Source organism: Salvelinus namaycush, chromosome 36, assembly GCF_016432855.1.
Source record: "Salvelinus namaycush isolate Seneca chromosome 36, SaNama_1.0, whole genome shotgun sequence".
Taxonomy (NCBI): Eukaryota; Metazoa; Chordata; class Actinopteri; order Salmoniformes; family Salmonidae; genus Salvelinus; species Salvelinus namaycush.
In genome coordinates this window covers 26,068,708-26,084,366 of record NC_052342.1, presented here as the reverse complement: position 1 = coordinate 26,084,366, position 15,659 = coordinate 26,068,708, and the positions used below count along the sequence as shown (strand labels likewise).

General features: G+C 43.8%; 1 protein-coding gene across 1 annotated transcript in view; it reads left to right on the top strand.

Moving 5' to 3' along the window:
• Window positions 1-15,659, top strand: part of LOC120030521 (SH3 domain-containing protein 19-like) — a 32,670-nt gene that overhangs the window by 11,033 nt on the left and 5,978 nt on the right. Inside the window, exons 7-12 of the mRNA XM_038975928.1 lie at window positions 5,623-6,292; window positions 7,891-8,167; window positions 10,420-10,488; window positions 13,739-13,963; window positions 14,058-14,116; window positions 14,283-14,521. Coding sequence (XP_038831856.1) covers window positions 5,623-6,292; window positions 7,891-8,167; window positions 10,420-10,488; window positions 13,739-13,963; window positions 14,058-14,116; window positions 14,283-14,521 — 1,539 coding nt within the window. The remainder of the gene's footprint in view (window positions 1-5,622; window positions 6,293-7,890; window positions 8,168-10,419; window positions 10,489-13,738; window positions 13,964-14,057; window positions 14,117-14,282; window positions 14,522-15,659) is intronic.

Below are 15,659 nucleotides of genomic sequence, written 5' to 3'. Positions count from 1 at the left end.
CTGCAGTGAAGGAGAGCCCGCAGGTTTTGGTAGGGGGCCGTGTCAGTGGCACTGTATTGTCCTCAAAGCGGGCAAAAAAGTTGTTTAGCCTGTCTGGGAGCAAGACATCCTGGTCCGCGACGGGGCTGGTTTTCTTTTTGTAATCCGTGATTGACTGTAGACCCTGCCACATACCTCTTGTGTCTGAGCTGTTGAATTGCGACTCGATTTTGTCTCTGTACTGGGACTTAGCCTGTTTGATTGCCTTGCGGAGAGAATAGCTACACTGTTTGTATTCGGTCATGCTTCCGGTCACCTTGCCCTGGTTAAAAGCAGTGGTTCGCGCTTTCAGTTTCACGCGAATGCTACCGTCAATCCACGGTTTCTGGTTTGGGAATGTTTTAATCGTTGCTGTGGGTACGACATCGTCAATGCACTTCCTAATGAACTCGCTCACCGAATCAGCATATTCGTCAATATTGTTGTTGGACGCGATGCGGAACATATTCCAATCCGCGTGATCGAAGCAGTCTTGAAGCGTGGATTCAGATTGGTCGGACCAGCGTTGAACAGACCTGAGCGCGGGAGCTTGTTGTTTGAGTTTCTGTTTGTAGGCTGGAATCAACAAAATGGAGTCGTGGTCAGCTTTTCCGAAAGGGGGGCGGGGGAGGGCCTTATATGCGTCGCGGAAATTAGTATAACAATGATCTAGGGTTTTTCCAGCCCTGGTAGCACAATCGATATGCTGATAGAATTTAGGGAGTTTTGTTTTTAGATTAGCCTTGTTAAAATCCCCAGCTACGATGAATGCAGCCTCAGGGTGTGTGGTTTCCAGTTTACAAAGAGTCAGATAAAGTTCGTTCAGGGCCATCGATGTGTCTGCTTGGGGGGGAATATATACGGCTGTGATTATGATTGAAGAGAATTCCCTTGGTAGATAATGCGGTCGACATTTGATTGTGAGGAGTTCTAGATCAGGTGAACAGAATGACTTGAGTTCCTGTGTGTTGTTATGATGATCACACCACTTCTCGTTAATCATAAGGCATACCCCCCCGCCCCTCTTCTTACCGGAAAGATGTTTGTTTCTGTCGGCGCGATGCATGAAGAAACCAGCTGGCTGCACCGACTCCGTTAGCGTCCCTTGAGTTAGCCATGTTTCCGTGAAGCAGAGCACGTTGCAATCCCTGATGTCTCTCTGGAATGCTACCCGTGCTCGGATTTCATCAACCTTATTGTCAAGAGACTGGACATTGGCGAGTAGTATGCTAGGGAGTGGAGCGCGATGTGCCCGTCTCCGAAGCCTGACCACGAGACCGCCCCGTTTGCCCCTTTTTCGGCGTCGCACAGGGTCGCCGGCTGGGATCAGATCCATTGTATTGGGTGGAAGGCAAAACACTGGATCCGTTTCGGGAAAGTCATATTCCTGGTAGGAACGATGATGAGTTGACGTTAATCGTATATTCAGTAGTTCCTCCCGACTGTATGTAATGAAACCTAAGATTACCTGGGGTACCGATGTAAGAAATAACACATAGAAAAACAAAATACTGCATATTTTCCAAGGAACGCGAGGCGAGGCGGCCATCTCTTTTCGGCGCCGGAAGTTCTAAGGAAGATCAGTGCCAAATTACAGAGGAAGAACTTTTTGAGGGTATTAAATCCTTTCAGTCTCGAAAAACCCCAGGGCATGATGGCATACCGATAGAGGTATATCAAGCCTTTTTTTGATATACTAAAAGCTCCATTGTTAGATTGTTCTAACTACTCCTATAGAAATGGTAGTCTGTCAGGTACTCAGCAGGAAGGTCTGATTTCTCTGTTATTAAAACAAGACTCAGATGGCAAATATAAAGACCCAGTCTATCTAAAAAACTGGAGGCCCCTTACACTTCAATGTTGTGATGCAAAAATACTAGCAAAATGCATAGCACTCAGAATTAAAAGGGTTTTACCAGGTATTGTTCATCCTGATCAGACAGGTTTTTTACATGGATGATACATTGGAAATAATATACGACAACTACTAGAAATAATAGAACATCATGAAAAATCTAAGAAGCCAGGAATGGTATTTATAGCGGATTTTGAAAAGGCCTTTTTATTTATAAATTATTTTATATATAAATGTCTGGATTTTTTCAATTTCGGTGATTCGCTTATAAAATTGGTAAAAATAATGTATAGCAACCCCAGGTGTAAAATAGTAAATAACGGCTACTTCTCAGAGTTTTGAATTGTCAGGAGGAGTTAAACAAGGGTGTCCGCTGTCACCATATCTATTCGTTATGGCCATCGAAATGCTCGCTATTAAAATCAGATCCAATAACAACATTAGAGGATTAGAAATCCAAGGCTTAAAAACAAAGGTGTCCATGTATGTCGACGACTCAAGTTTTATATTAAGTCCGCAAGCTAGATCCCTGCAATGTCTAGAAGATCTAGATAACTTTTCTGTACTCTCTGGACCTAGTTATGATAAGTGTACAATATTACGTATTGGATCTTTAAAAAATACAATTTTTACATTACCCTGCAGTTTAAATAAGCTCTCCACAATGAATTTCAATAGAAAACTTGTAAAAATAGACAAGATCCTGCAACCATGGAGAGGTAAATACCTGTCTATTTATGGAAAAATTGCCCTGATTAACTCCTTAGTCAAATCTCAGTTTACTCACTTACTTATGGTGCTGCCTACTCCTGGTGATTCGTTTTTCAAATCCTATGAGCAAAAACTATTTTGCTTAATCTGGGGCGCTAAACCAGACGAAATAAAACGTGCCTATCTATATAATGAATATAAACTGGGTGGGTTGAGATTATTAAATATAAAAGCAGTAAACCCCTCTCTAAAAGCTTCACTCATTCAAAAGTTTTATTTGAACCCTAAATGGTTCTCAAGTAGATTAATAAGAAAAGCTCATCCATTGTTTAAAAATGGTATTTTTGCCTTTGAGCCGATTGCCATGTCTCATTTTCGATAAATTGAAAATGATACTTTTTCAAAGTGTCTCTCTTTTTCAAACAAACATTACAGAGCTGGTTACAATTTCAGTTTCATCCCCCTGAAAAGATAGAACAAATATTACAACAAATATTATGGCTGAACTCAAATGTGCTGGTTGATAAAATACCTGTATTTATGGGAAAGATGTTTGAAAAGGGTATTTTGTTCTTAAATGATATTGTAAATTGTAATGGTAGAGTTGCGTCCTTCATGGAGTTATCAGAATTGTACAGGAAGGTCTGCTCAATCCAAGAGTACAACCAATTGATTACAGCATTACCCCCAAAATGGACGAGGCGGGTGGCAGCGGGAGGAGGTAGAGAACTGGTCTGTCTGCCCAATATAAAGGATCAAAACTGGTGGAGGAATAAAAATAGCATAAATAGGAAATTACACCAGTTTCATTTGAGGACCAGAATGTTGACAACTGTGCCATACAGATTGTAAAATAGTTGGGAGGAGATTTTTGATGTACCGATTCCATGGTACAGGGTGTATGAGTTGATATATAAAACAACGCAAGATTCAAGACTTCGTACTTTTTAGCTAAAATTATTATATAGAATTCTTGCCAGCAACAAAATGTTGAATATTTGGGGCATAAAATCATTGGAACTCTGCAGATTTTGTTGTGAGGATACAGAATCAATAGACCATTTATTTTGGTATTGCCCTCAGGTAGCCTGTTTCTGGTCCCAGGTTCAGGAATGGCTGAAAATGCATAGCATTGATCTAAAATGACCCAAGAAATAGTACTGTTAGGAGATCTGGAGAGACCAGGTCAGTCAATTACTAATATACTAATACTCTTAGTAAAAGTATTTATCTTCAACTCGCAATCTGTGGATTCTGTTCGATTAGATAGATTATACGTTAAACATCACAGCATAGTTGAAACCCGAAGAGGGTGGCCAGCAGAGATGGGTGGGATGGGATGGGATGTGGAACTGGAGACAAGTGGGAGTGGAGTTGCTGGGCGTGGGATATAATGATGGTCAAAGATAAAAGTTAAAAAAATTAAGTCCAAATATTATTATTTTTAAATTCAGTCATAAAAAATAAATAAAATATAAAAATAAACAGAATACAGCAGGCCAAATCCTAGTAGACAACCTGGTTCAGTCTGCTTTCCAACAGACACTGGGAGACGAGAACCAGAGCTCCAAGTCTAGGTCCAAAAGGCTCCCTAACAGCTTCTATCCCCAAGCCATAAGAACAATTAATAAAATGGCCACCTGGACTATTTACATTGACCACTTTATTTGCAGGTAAGGTAGGACTATTAGCATAGTCACTTTACCCCTACCTACATTTACAAATTACCTCCACTAACCTGTACCCCCCTGTATTCGTTATTGTTATTTTGTGTTACTTTTTATTTTATTTTTTACTTTAGTTTATTATAAAATATTTTCTTAACTCTATTTCTTGAACTGCATTGTTGGTTAAGGGCTTTTCACGGTAAGGTTGTATTCGGAGCTTGTGACAAATTCAATTTTATTTGAAATTCACCTTTCAGCTGGACAATAGCCTAAAACACAAGGTTAAATATACACTGGAGTTGATTACCAAGATGACATTGATTGTTCCTGAGTGGCATAGTTACAGTTTGGACTTAAATTGGCTTGAAAATCTATGGCAAGATTTGAAAATGGCTGTCTAGCCATGATCAACAACCAACTTGACAGAGCTTGAAGAATCTTTAAAAGAATAATGGGCAAATATTGTACAATCCAGGTGTGCAAAGTTCTTACAGACTTAACCAGAAAGACTCACAGCTGTAATCGCTGCCCAAAGTTATTCTGACATGTATTGACTCAGGGGTGTGAATACTTAAATATCAAATTTAAATAAGTATTTCATTTTCAATAAATTTGCAAAAATTTATTTTAAACATGTTTTCACTTTGTCATTATGGGATATTGTGTGTAGATGGGTGAGAAAAAAAATATTTGATCCATTTTGTCTCTACCTTCTTGCCCTTTGTGTTGATGTCTGCGCCCAATAATGTTTGTACCATGTTTTTGTGTTGCTACCATGTTGTTTTGCTACCATGCTGTGTTGTCATGTGTTGCTGCCTTGCTATGTTGTTGTCTTAGGTCTCTCTTTATGTAGTGTTGTGTTGTCTCTCTTGTTCTGATGTGTGTTTTGTCCTATATTTATATGTTATTTATTTTTTATCCCAACCCCGGTCCCTGCAGGTGGTCTTTAACCTTTTGGTAGGCCGTCATTGTAAATAAGAAATTTGTTCTTAACTGACTTGCCTGGTTAAATAAAGGTTAAATTTAAAAAAATTGAATTCAGGCTGTAAAACAACAAAATGTGGAATAAGTCGAGGGTTGTGAATATTTTCAGGAAGACACTGGATATCATTTCTGTGTATTTGATACCATTCTATTTGCTCCGTTCTTTTATGAGCCGTCCTCCCCTCAACAGCCTCCTGTGATTATGCACATAACTTTACATGATTATTAACTGTGACTGTAATTGCATGTACTAAAATAATTTTTGAACCCTCTCCTCTTCTCTCCTCTCCCCTCCTCTCCCCTCCTCTCTCCCCTCCCCTCCCCCCATCCTCTCCTCTCTCCTCTCCCCTCCCCTCCTCTCCTCTCCCTTTCCTGTGTCTGGGACAGCCCTACCAGAGAACAGGAGACCTTCTCTGGCATCCAAACCCTCCATCCAGACCTTAACTCCAGCTCCAGTCCAGGCTACTCCCCCAACCTTAGCCCCATCTCCAACCCCAAACCCAGCTCCAGTGGGGTCTACTCTCCCAGTCTTAACCCCAGCTCCAGTGGGGTCTACTCCCCCAGTCTTAACCCCAGCCCCAGTGCGGTCTACTCCCCCAGCCTTACCCCCAGCCCCAGTGCGGTCTACTCCCCCTGTCTTAACCCCAGCCCCAGTAGGGTCTCCTCCCCCAGTCTTAACCCCAGCCCCAGTAGGGTCTACTCCCCCAGTCTTAACCCCAGCCCCAGTAGGGTCTACTCCCCCAGTCTTAACCCCAGCCCCAGTAGGGTCTACTCCCCCAGTCTTAACCCCAGGCCCAGTAGGGTCTACTCCCCCAGTCTTAACCCCAGCCCCAGTAGGATCTACTCCCCCAGCTCCAGTAGGGTCTACTCCCCCAGTCTTAACCCCAGCCCCAGTAGGGTCTACTCCCCCAGTCTTAACCCCAGCCCCAGTAGGATCTACTCCCCCAGTCTTAACACCAACTCCAGTGGGGTCTACTCCCCCAGCGTTACCCCCAGCCCCAGTCCAAAGGAAAACCCAACCGGTCTCCACAGAGTCTGAACCTCCTCTTCCTCCTCGGTAAGTGTATCTGTGTCCTGGACTCCTGATAGACTGTATAGTCCTCTTGGTTAGTGACTCCTGATAGACTGTATAGTCCTCTTGGTTAGTGACTCCTGATAGACTGTATAGTCCTCTTGGTTAGTGACTCCTGATAGACTGTATAGTCCTCTTGGTTAGTGACTCCTGATAGACTGTATAGTCCTCTTGGTTAGTGACTCCTGATAGACTGTATAGTCCTCTTGGTTAGTGACTCCTGATAGACTGTATAGTCCTCTTGGTTAGTGACTCCTGATAGACTGTATAGTCCTCTTGGTTAGTGACTCCTGATAGACTGTATAGTCCTCTTGGTTAGTGACTCCTGATAGACTGTATAGTCCTCCTCTTGGTTAGTGACTCCTGATAGACTGTATAGTCCTCTTGGTTAGTGACTCCTGATAGACTGTATAGTCCTCCTCTTGGTTAGTGACTCCTGATAGACTGTATAGTCCTCTTGGTTAGTGACTCCTGATAGACTGTATAGTCCTCCTCTTGGTTAGTGACTCCTGATAGACTGTATAGTCCTCCTCTTGGTTAGTGACTCCTGATAGACTGTATAGTCCTCTTGGTTAGTGACTCCTGATAGACTGTATAGTCCTCTTGGTTAGTGACTCCTGATAGACTGTATAGTCCTCTTGGTTAGTGACTCCTGATAGACTGTATAGTCCTCTTGGTTAGTGACTCCTGATAGACTGTATAGTCCTCCTCTTGGTTAGTGACTCCTGATAGACTGTATAAGTCTCCTCTTGGTTAGTGACTCCTGATAGACTGTATAGTCCTCTTGGTTAGTGACTCCTGATAGACTGTATAGTCCTCTTGGTTAGTAACTCCTGATAGACTGTATAGTCCTCTTGGTTAGTGACTCCTGATAGACTGTATAGTCCTCCTCTTGGTTAGTGACTCCTGATAGACTGTATAGTCCTCTTGGTTAGTGACTCCTGATAGACTGTATAGTCCTCCTCTTGGTTAGTGACTCCTGATAGACTGTATAGTCCTCCTCTTGGTTAGTGACTCCTGATAGACTGTATAGTCCTCTTGGTTAGTGACTCCTGATAGACTGTATAGTCCTCTTGGTTAGTGACTCCTGATAGACTGTATAGTCCTCTTGGTTAGTGACTCCTGATAGACTGTATAGTCTTCCTTGTTATCATGTAGCTGGTCTCAAAGTAGTAGAAATGTACAATACTAATATAATAGTATAACTATGAATGTCTCTCTTTGTATATTCCAGACCACACACACACTCTTAACCTGTCTCTCTCTCTCTCTCTCGTTCTCTGTCTGTCTCTGTCCCTGTCTCTCTCTCTGTCCCTGTCTCTCTCTCTGTCCCTGTCTCTCTCTCTCTCTCTCTCTCTCTCTCTCTCTCTCGTTCTCTGTCTGTCTCTCTCTGTCTCTCTCTCTCTCTCTCTCTCTCTCTCTCTCTGTCTCTGTCTCTGTCTCTGTCTCTCTCTCTCTCTCTCTCTCTCTCTCTCTCTCTCTCTCTCTCGTTCTCTGTCTGTCTCTGTCCCTGTCTCTCTCTCTCTCTGTCCCTCTCTCTCTCTCTGTCCCTGTCTCTCTCTGTCTCTGTCTGTGTGTCTCAGACCCCAGGGAGGGGTTAAGATGCTCCCTCTCCGCCCCCCTCCCATAAAGACTGTTCCTGGTCGACCCCCACCTCCCCAGACTATCTCCGCCCCCTCTACTATATCATCCAATCAGCCATCTCCTCCCCAGGATGTCTCTGCCCCCTCTACCACATCAGCCAATCAACAGGCTGTCCCCGCCCCCTCCAATCAGCCGCAGGGTCAGAGTGCACCAAAGAGAGGCCCCCCTCTACCCCCCCGACCCAAGCCTGGACATCCCCTGTACAAGAACTACATGGTAAACAAACATCTACTGGCTGTAACCCCCACTATACTGTACATACAAAAGTATGTGGACACTCCTTAAAATGAGTGGATTCGGCTATTTCAGCCACACCCATTGCTGACGGGTGTATAAAATCGAGCACACAGCCATGCAACCTACGTAGACAAGCATTGGCTGTAGACTGGCTCGTACTGAAGAGTCTCAGTGACTTTCAACGTAGGATGCCACCTTTCACACAAGTCAGTTTTGTCAAATTAATGCCCTGCTAGAGCTGCCCCGGTCACCTGTAAGTGCTGTTATTGTGAAGTGACTCAGCCGCGAAGTGGTAGGGCACACAAGCTCACAGAACAGGACCGCCGAGTGTTCAAGCGCGTAAAAATCGTCTGTCCTCAGTTCCAACACTCACTACAGAGTTCCAAACTGCCTCAGGAAGCAACGTCAGCACAATAACTGTTTGGTCGGGAGCTTCATGAAATGGGTTTACGTGGCCGAGCAGCCGCACACAAGCCTAAGATCACCATGCGCAATGCAAAGCGTCGGCTGGAGTGGTGTAAAGCTCGCCGCCATTGGACTCTGGAGCAGTGGAAACGTGTCCTATGCAGTTATGAATCGCGCCTCAGTCCGACGGACAAATCTGGGTTTGGTGGATGCCAGGAGAACGCTACCTTCCCCAATGCATAGTGCCAACTGTAAAGTTTGGTGGAGGAGGAATAATGATCTGGTGCTGTTTTTCATGGTTCGGGCCCCTTAGTTCCAGTGAAGGGAAATCTTAACCTTACAGGATACAATGACATTCTACACGATTCTGTGCTTCCAACTTTTTGGCAACAGTTTGGGGAAGGCCCTTTCCTGTTTCAGTATGACAATGTCCCTGTGCAACAAAGCGAGGTCCATACAGAAATGGTTTGTTGAGATCAGTGTCGAAGAACTTGACTGGCCTGCACAGAGCCCTGACTTCAACCCATCGAACACCTTTGGGATAAATTGGGACGCCAACTGCGAGCCAGGCCTAATCGCCCAGCATCAGTGACCGACCTCACTAATGCTCCTGTTGCTGAATGGAAGCAAGTCCCCGCAGCAATGTTCCAACATCTAGTGGAAAGCCTTCCCAGAAGAGTGGAGGCTGTTATAGCAGCAAAGGGGGACCAACTCCATATTAATGCCCATGATTTTGGAATTACATGTTCGATGAGCAGGTGTCCACATACTTTGTGTGTGTGTGTGTGTGTGTGTGTGTGTGTGTGTGTGTGTGTGTGTGTGTGTGTGTGTGTGTGTGTGTGTGTGTGTGTGTGTGTGTGTGTGTGTGTGTGTGTGTGTGTGTGTGTGTGTGTGTGTGTGTGTATGAACTGTTGAACAAATGCATTTAGTCTTAATTGAGTGTTTAAGAACATGCTCCGGAACATTCTACGACTACTAAGATTTTTTTTTTTTACGTCCCGCTTTGGCCGGAATATGTCAGTGTAGTTCATACATACATAATCTACACGGAACAAAAATATAAACGCAACATGTAACGTGTTGGTCCCATGTTTTCATGAGCTAAAATAAAATATCCTAGAAATGTTCCATACGCACAAAAAGCTTATTTCTCTAAAATGTTGGTTTACATTTTAAACAAACTAGTAGTTCCACCCCCTTCAACAGCCAGTGAAACTGCAGGGCACCAAATTCAAAACAGAAATCCCATAATTTAAATTCCTCAATCATACGAGTATTTTACACCATTTTAAAGCTACACTTGTTGTAAATCCAGCCACAGTGTCCGATTTCAAAAAGGTTTTACGACGAAAGCACACCAAACGATTACGTTAGGTATGAGCCAAGTCACAGAAAAAGAACGCAATTTTTCCAGCTAAAGAGAGCAATAACAAAAAGCAGAAATAGATATAAAATTAATCACTAACCTTTGATAATCTTCAGATGACACTCATAGGACATGTATTTTTTGTTCGGTAAAGTTCATTTTTATATCCATTAATCTGAGTTTAGGCAAGACGCTACTGTATCACTTGGCAAAAAGCCTGAGAAAATGCAGAGCCCCAAATTAAAATTATTATTATAATTTTTTTTAAACAATACATTAATTACAGAATTCACAACACACTAATAAGTGTGTGCCTATACTCCACTACCACTATATCTACAACGCACAAATTCTACAACGCACAAAGTAGTTAAATGGTACTTGTGGTAAGGAAGGGCTGTATGCCATATTGTCCTTTCCTGTGACTGATAATCCATGTGTTTCCCTGTCTAATAACCAGATGGGAATGGCACTTGAACTAGCAGAGCAGGGCTCCAACGGCAGGAAGTCTGGAGAAGTCTCTTGCCAGGTAATGGGGCTTTAACATGAGGTGTTCAGAGGATGGGTGCAAAGGGAACTTTGACCTCTATAGAGAATGTGTGTGTGTGTGTGCGTGTATGTGCGTGTGCGTGTGCGTGTGTGTGTGTGTGTGTGTGTGTGTGTGTGTGTGTGTGTGTGTGTGTGTGTGTGTGTGTGTGTGTGTGTGTGTGTGTGTGTGTGTGTGTGTGTGTGTGGTTGGTGTTTTGGTATGTATTCAGAACAGAGCAGCCAGTTCCAATCACCCCTTAGCATGTCTGAAGGGTCTGGTAGGTATAATCAGTGTTAGCATTTCTGAAGGGTCTGGTCGGTATAATCAGTGTTAGCATGTCTTAAGGGTCTGGTAGGTATAATCAGTGTTAGCATTTCTGAAGGGTCTGGTAGGTATAATCAGTGTTAGCATTTCTGAAGGGTCTGGTAGGTATAATCAGTGTTAGCATTTCTGAAGGGTCTGGTAGGTATAATCAGTGTTAGCATGTCTTAAGGGTCTGGTAGGTATAATCAGTGTTAGCATTTCTGAAGGGTCTGGTAGGTATAATCAGTGTTAGCATTTCTGAAGGGTCTGGTAGGTATAATCAGTGTTAGCATGTCTGAAGGGTCTGGTCGGTATAATCAGTGTTAGCATGTTAGCATGTCTGGTAGGTATAATCAGTGTTAGCATTTCTGAAGGGTCTGGTCGGTATAATCAGTGTTAGCATGTTAGCATGTCTGAAGGGTCTGGTCGGTATAATCAGTGTTAGCATGTCTGAAGGGTCTGGTCGGTATAATCAGTGTTAGCATGTCTTAAGGGTCTGGTCGGTATAATCAGTGTTAGCATGTCTGAAGGGTCTGGTCGGTATAATCAGTGTTAGCATGTCTGGTAGGTATAATCAGTGTTAGCATGTTAGCATGTCTGAAGGGTCTTGTAGGTATAATCAGTGTTAGCATTTCTGAAGGGTCTGGTAGGTATAATCAGTGTTAGCATGTTAGCATGTCTGAAGGGTCTGGTAGGTATAATCAGTGTTAGCATGTCTTAAGGGTCTGGTCGGTATAATCAGTGTTAGCAAGTCTGAAGGGTCTGGTCGGTATAATCAGTGTTAGCATGTCTGAAGGGTCTGGTAGGTATAATCAGTGTTAGCATGTCTGAAGGGTCTGGTAGGTATAATCAGTGTTAGCATGTTAGCATTTCTGAAGGGTCTGGTAGGTATAATCAGTGTTAGCATGTCTGAAGGGTCTGGTCGGTATAATCAGTGTTAGCATGTCTGAAGGGTCTGGTAGGTATAATCAGTGTTAGCATTTCTGAAGGGTCTGGTAGGTATAATCAGTGTTAGCATGTTAGCATGTCTGAAGGGTCTGGTAGGTATAATCAGTGTTAGCATGTCTTAAGGGTCTGGTCGGTATAATCAGTGTTAGCAAGTCTGAAGGGTCTGGTCGGTATAATCAGTGTTAGCATGTCTGAAGGGTCTGGTAGGTATAATCAGTGTTAGCATGTCTGAAGGGTCTGGTAGGTATAATCAGTGTTAGCATGTTAGCATTTCTGAAGGGTCTGGTAGGTATAATCAGTGTTAGCATGTCTGAAGGGTCTGGTCGGTATAATCAGTGTTAGCATGTCTGAAGGGTCTGGTAGGTATAATCAGTGTTAGCATGTCTTAAGGGTCTGGTCGGTATAATCAGTGTTAGCATGTCTGAAGGGTCTGGTCGGTATAATCAGTGTTAGCATGTCTGAAGGGTCTGGTAGGTATAATCAGTGTTAGCATGTCTGAAGGGTCTGGTAGGTATAATCAGTGTTAGCATGTTAGCATTTCTGAAGGGTCTGGTAGGTATAATCAGTGTTAGCATGTCTGAAGGGTCTGGTCGGTATAATCAGTGTTAGCATGTCTGAAGGGTCTGGTAGGTATAATCAGTGTTAGCATGTCTGAAGGGTCTGGTAGGTATAATCAGTGTTAGCATGTTAGCATTTCTGAAGGGTCTGGTAGGTATAATCAGTGTTAGCATGTCTGAAGGGTCTGGTCGGTATAATCAGTGTTAGCATGTCTTAAGGGTCTGGTAGGTATAATCAGTGTTAGCATGTCTTAAGGGTCTGGTCGGTATAATCAGTGTTAGCATGTCTGGTAGGTATAATCAGTGTTAGCATGTCTGAAGGGTCTGGTCGGTATAATCAGTGTTAGCATGTCTGAAGGGTCTGGTAGGTATAATCAGTGTTAGCATGTCTGAAGGGTCTGGTAGGTATAATCAGTGTTAGCATGTTAGCATTTCTGAAGGGTCTGGTAGGTATAATCAGTGTTAGCATGTCTGAAGGGTCTGGTCGGTATAATCAGTGTTAGCATGTCTGAAGGGTCTGGTAGGTATAATCAGTGTTAGCATGTCTGAAGGGTCTGGTCGGTATAATCAGTGTTAGCATGTCTGAAGGGTCTGGTAGGTATAATCAGTGTTAGCATGTCTGAAGGGTCTGGTAGGTATAATCAGTGTTAGCATGTTAGCATTTCTGAAGGGTCTGGTAGGTATAATCAGTGTTAGCATGTCTGAAGGGTCTGGTCGGTATAATCAGTGTTAGCATGTCTTAAGGGTCTGGTAGGTATAATCAGTGTTAGCATGTCTTAAGGGTCTGGTCGGTATAATCAGTGTTAGCATGTCTGGTAGGTATAATCAGTGTTAGCATGTCTGAAGGGTCTGGTAGGTATAATCAGTGTTAGCATGTCTGAAGGGTCTGGTAGGTATAATCAGTGTTAGCATGTCTAAAGGGTCTGGTAGGTATAATCAGTGTTAGCATGTTAGCATGTCTGAAGGGTCTGGTCGGTATAATCAGTGTTAGCATGTCTGAAGGGTCTGGTAGGTATAATCAGTGTTAGCATGTCTGAAGGGTCTGGTAGGTATAATCAGTGTTAGCATGTTAGCATGTCTGAAGGGTCTGGTAGGTATAATCAGTGTTAGCATGTTAGCATGTCTGAAGGGTCTGGTAGGTATAATCAGTGTTAGCATGTTAGCATGTCTGAAGGGTCTGGTAGGTATAATCAGTGTTAGCATGTTAGCATGTCTGAAGGGTCTGGTAGGTATAATCAGTGTTAGCATGTCTGAAGGGTCTGGTAGGTATAATCAGTGTTAGCATGTTAGCATGTCTGAAGGGTCTGGTAGGTATAATCAGTGTTAGCATGTTAGCATGTCTGGTACGTATAATCAGTGTAGCGGTAAATCTTCTGCTTCCAGGGGACTTGCTCATTTACCTTTATTCCATTTAATGAACTCCTTATATGGGTGTGTCTCAGAAACAGGACGTCCTGGTTCTGTTGGAGAAGGCAGACTCCACCCACGATGACTGTCTTCTGGGGGAGGAGTCAGGTCGGGTTCAAGGGTCACACATGACGGTCATCAACCCTCTGTCTGACCAATCACAGTCTCCCAACGACCAACACAACCAATCGGATCCCGCCTCGGATGACAAGAGCCAATTGAAGCCTCCCTCTGAATACAAGAGCCAATCAGAACCTCCGGTAAAATACGACACATATATCCTTGCAAAATATTTGTTTTATTTTTCTTATTTCATCTTTCTATTTTGCATTATCTCTCCATTTCCTCCTTCAGTCCATCCTCCCATCTCAGACCAGAGAAGAGAAGACCCAGCCGGTTACAGCACCTGTCAGGTGAGACAGACAGACAGACAGACAGACAGACAGACAGACAGACAGACAGACAGACAGACAGACAGACAGACAGACAGACAGACAGACAGACAGACAGACAGGCAGACAGACAGACAGACAGACAGAGTGGTGAATTGTTATCCCCCGTCTCCGTGTGTGTGTGTAGCGGTCCGAGGTGTGTGGCGCGGTTCGACTACGAGGGTGAGGAGGAAGACGAGCTGACCTTCTCCCAGGGTAACGTCATCGCTCTGACGGAGGTGATTGATCAGGAGTGGGGGCGGGGTCAGATCCACGGGCGAATAGGAATCTTCCCCCTGGCCTTCACCGAGATCCTGGAGGAACCATCCCCGCCGGCAGGGTTACAGCCCATTGTCGAGACAACCAAGGAGACAACTGAATCCGCAGGTGAGCGAGACCCAAGGTCCTTCAATTACTCAACTATAAGACCTTGATTAGACCCAAGGTCCTTCAATTATTCAGTTAGAAGTCCTTGATTAGACTTTTCCTTTCAATTTTAGTTGATTCCATCTTGACCAAAGCCAAACATAATAGACCTAGATAGATTTGGCCAACTGGATTCTAGTGGAGAGCTGTATTTGGTGATCCTATAGCCTTGTCTTTCTTTACAGTGAGGCTGGTTATCCTATAGCCTTGTCTTTCTGTCCTGTCAGGCTGGTTATCCTATAGCCTTGTCTTTCTGTCCTGTCAGGCTGGTTATCCTATAGCCTTGTCTTTCTCTACAGTGAGGCTGGTTATCCTATAGCCGTGTCTTTCTGTCCTGTGAGGCTGGTTATCCTATAGCCTTGTCTTTCTGTCCTGTGAGGCTGGTTATCCTATAGCCTTGTCTTTCTGTCCTGTGAGACTGGTTATCCTATAGCCTTGTCTTTCTGTCCTGTCAGGCTGGTTATCCTATAGCCTTGTCTTTCTGTCCTGTGAGGCTGGTTCTCCTATAGCCTTGTCTTTCTGTCCTGTGAGGCTGGTTATCCTATAGCCTTGTCTTTCTGTCCTGTGAGGCTGGTTATCCTATAGCCTTGTCTTTCTGTCCTGTGAGGCTGGTTATCCTATAGCCTTGTCTTTCTGTCCTGGGAGGCTGGTTATCCTATAGCCTTGTCTTTCTGTCCTGTGAGGCTGGTTATCCTATAGCCTTGTCTTTCTGTCCTGTGAGGCTGGTTATCCTATAGCCTTGTCTTTCTGTCCTGTCAGGCTGGTTATCCTATAGCCTTGTCTTTCTGTCCTGGGAGACTGGTTATCCTATAACCTTGTTTTTCTGTCCTGTGAGGCTGGTTATCCTATAGCCTTGTCTTTCTGTCCTGTGGGGCTGGTTATCCTATAGCCTTGTCTTTCTGTCCTGTGAGACTGGTTATCCTATAGCCTTGTCTTTCTGTCCTGTGAGACTGGTTATCCTATAGCCTTGTCTTTCTGTCCTGTGAGGCTGGTTATCCTATAGCCTTGTCTTTCAGTCCTGTGAGGCTGGTTATCCTATAGCCTTGTCTTTCTGTCCTGTGAGGCTGGTTATCCTATAGCCTTGTCTTTCTGTCCTGGG